Source organism: Cystoisospora suis, assembly GCF_002600585.1.
Source record: "Cystoisospora suis strain Wien I chromosome Unknown contig_10564, whole genome shotgun sequence".
NCBI classification, from domain to species: Eukaryota; Apicomplexa; class Conoidasida; order Eucoccidiorida; family Sarcocystidae; genus Cystoisospora; species Cystoisospora suis.
In genome coordinates this window covers 1-2,618 of record NW_027163336.1, presented here as the reverse complement: position 1 = coordinate 2,618, position 2,618 = coordinate 1, and the positions used below count along the sequence as shown (strand labels likewise).

The 2,618-nt window shown below is 50.3% G+C and overlaps 1 protein-coding gene across 1 annotated transcript; it reads left to right on the top strand.

Moving 5' to 3' along the window:
- Positions 1 to 1,590: 1,590 nt before the first annotated feature.
- CSUI_011280 (retrotransposon ty3-gypsy subclass) lies at positions 1,591 to 2,583 on the top strand (the record flags this gene model as incomplete). The annotated part of the gene is made up of 2 exons (XM_068071380.1): positions 1,591 to 2,117; positions 2,144 to 2,583. Coding segments are annotated over exons 1-2 (903 nt in total), but the record flags the coding sequence as incomplete, so codon positions are not given.
- Positions 2,584 to 2,618: the final 35 nt, after the last annotated feature.

Here is a 2,618-nt window from a genome sequence, read left to right as displayed (position 1 = left end):
TTGAATCGACGCCTCTCTCTGCTTGCCCTCTGAAAGAATTTTCAACTCTTCAGAGGGCAAGCAGACAGAGGGCGGAACAAAGCAGGCGGACGCGGGAGAGAGCCGGGACCGGCGGTGGTCAGGATGGACGGACGACTCCCTAACAAGGCCAAGAGAACTGCCAGAAGTGGCGGAGAAAGAGCTGCCTGCACTAACGTGGACCGGAAGACAAAAAGAAAATGAAGAAGTCAGCAAGAAAAAAAGAACGACGGACCCCAAGGACAAAATACCATTTACGATTAAGTTGGAGGAGGAAGAAAAGGGGACCGAAGAGAGAACAGAAAGAACGGAAGAGGAACGTACATCCAAGGCGAGAAGCAATAGGGCGCGGAAAGGAAAACAAGGGGGAAGAGGAACAGAAAAGCAGAGGATGTCGGAAGAGAAAAAGTTCAAACTGGCGGAGACAAGGCGAGCAGCTGGGAAGCCAGAAGAGCGGGAACAGGAAACGGAGGAGGAAGAGGAAAAAGAAAGAGAGACAGAGATGGAAAAAAGATTGATCGGAGTCTGCTCAGTGGTGCGGTTTCGCAGGTGGATAGAAAGAGGACAAGTGGAGTTCGTAGGGGCAATCAAACTAGAGCAACTGCCAGAAGAAGCGCGCGAAGGAAGAAAAGACAGGGAAGCATGCTTTTCGGTGCAACCGCCGTTACGTACGGACCCAACGCCGCCAAGGGAACAAATGGAAAAAGAAGGACGTCAACTACAAAAGGAGTGCAAAGAGTCGGTGGACGAATTCAGCGGCATTTTTAGAGCATTACCACCCGGAGCAGCGGAGTACCGAAAGATCAAACACCAAATCCCCACAATCCCAGGAAAGGTGCCCAATTACCCCACCAAGTGCTACAACCTATCAGAAGAACACCTAGCAGAACTAAAGAAGTACATAAAAGACCTGCTTGACAAAGGATTCATCATTCCCACACAATCACCGATAGCCGCCCCCGTCTTCTTCGTGGGAAAGCCGGACGGATCGCTACGCCTGGTTATCGACTACCGAGCACTAGATAGAATTTCGATCAAGGACGCCTATCCAATTCCGAGAATACAGGACCTGATCAACAAGCTAGGAAAGGCGGAGTGGTACTCGAAACTAGACTTACAGGAAGGATATTACCAGGTAGAAGTGGTGGAGGAAGACCAGTGGAAGACGGCGTTCCGGACCCGCTACGGGACATTTCAATTCAGAGTGATGCCGTTCGGGCTGTCCGGAGCCCCGTCAACATTCCAGTCTTTAATGAATTCAATCTTCATCAAAGAACGGGACGAATTCGTGATCGTATACTTTGACGATGTGTTAGTTTACTCCCGATCGAAGACGCACCAGATGCAACATTTGAGGACGCTGTTTAAGAGGATGAGGGAGAAAGAGCTGTTCCTTAATGCGGCAAAGTGTGAAATCGCTACGCAAAAGGCGACATACCTAGGGTTCGTAATAGAACCTGGTCGAATTTCGCCGGATCCGAAAAGGGTGGAGACTATAAAAAATTGGCCGGAGGTCTTGAGAAACAGAAAACAGCTTAGAGGCTTCTTGTGAATGGTGGGGTTTTACCGAAGACTGATACCCAATTTCAACAAGACGGCCCACCCCCTGCACCAGCTACTAGAAGAAGACTCGGATATGACGTGGGGACCAAAACACTCACAGGCCGTGCACGAATTGAAGAAGAAACTGATGGACGCCACCAACGTGCACATCTTCGATCCAGAGGAGCCAATAACAAAAAAAACAGACGCATCCAAGCATGCAATGGGAGCGTTGCTGGAGCAGAATGGGTACCCGATCGCCTTCGAATCTAAGATGGGCGCCCGCGACAAGTTCCTACCAGCGTACGAGATCGAGCTGTTGGCAATCGTGTTTGCACTCACAAAGTGGAAGTCGTTCATCGGGAGCAAGTTGGTCACGGTGGAAACGGATCACGCAACCCTGAGCAGGATGCTAACGCAAAAACAGGTAACAACCAGACTAGGGTACTGGCTGGACAAGCTGGCGGACTTTGACGTCAAAGAAGTGTACAAACCGGGGAAACAAAACGTAGTAGCAGACGCAATAAGCAGGCGGCCAGACCTAGTAGGAGCAATTCGTTCTACCACGACCACGTCTTAGCAGGCCACCCAGGAATAGACAGGACAAAGGCAGCAATTCGAGCACACTTCTGGTGGCCCAAAATGGACGAAGATATAGAAGCATTCGTAAAAGCATGCACTAGATGCGCTAGGAACAAAGCTTGCAGGCAAAGAAGCGGGAGACTACTGCAGCCACTCCCAATCCCCGAAGTCCCGTGGGAAGAAATCAGCCTCGATTTGATAGTAGGGCTTCCCACAACGAGGGACGGATATGATGCAATCTTAACCATAGTATGCAGACTTACAAAGATGGCACATTTCGCACCCACCACCCAGACAGTAAACACTAAAGGAATAGTGCAAATTTTAGTCCGGGTAGTTAGACTGCAGGGGGTACCCAGAGCCATCGTCAGCGACCGTGACACCCGGTTCACAAGCGACATCTGGAAGTCGTTGTGCAAACAGCTAGACATCAAGAAAAGGATGTCAGCAGCATACCACCCACAAACCGATGGCCA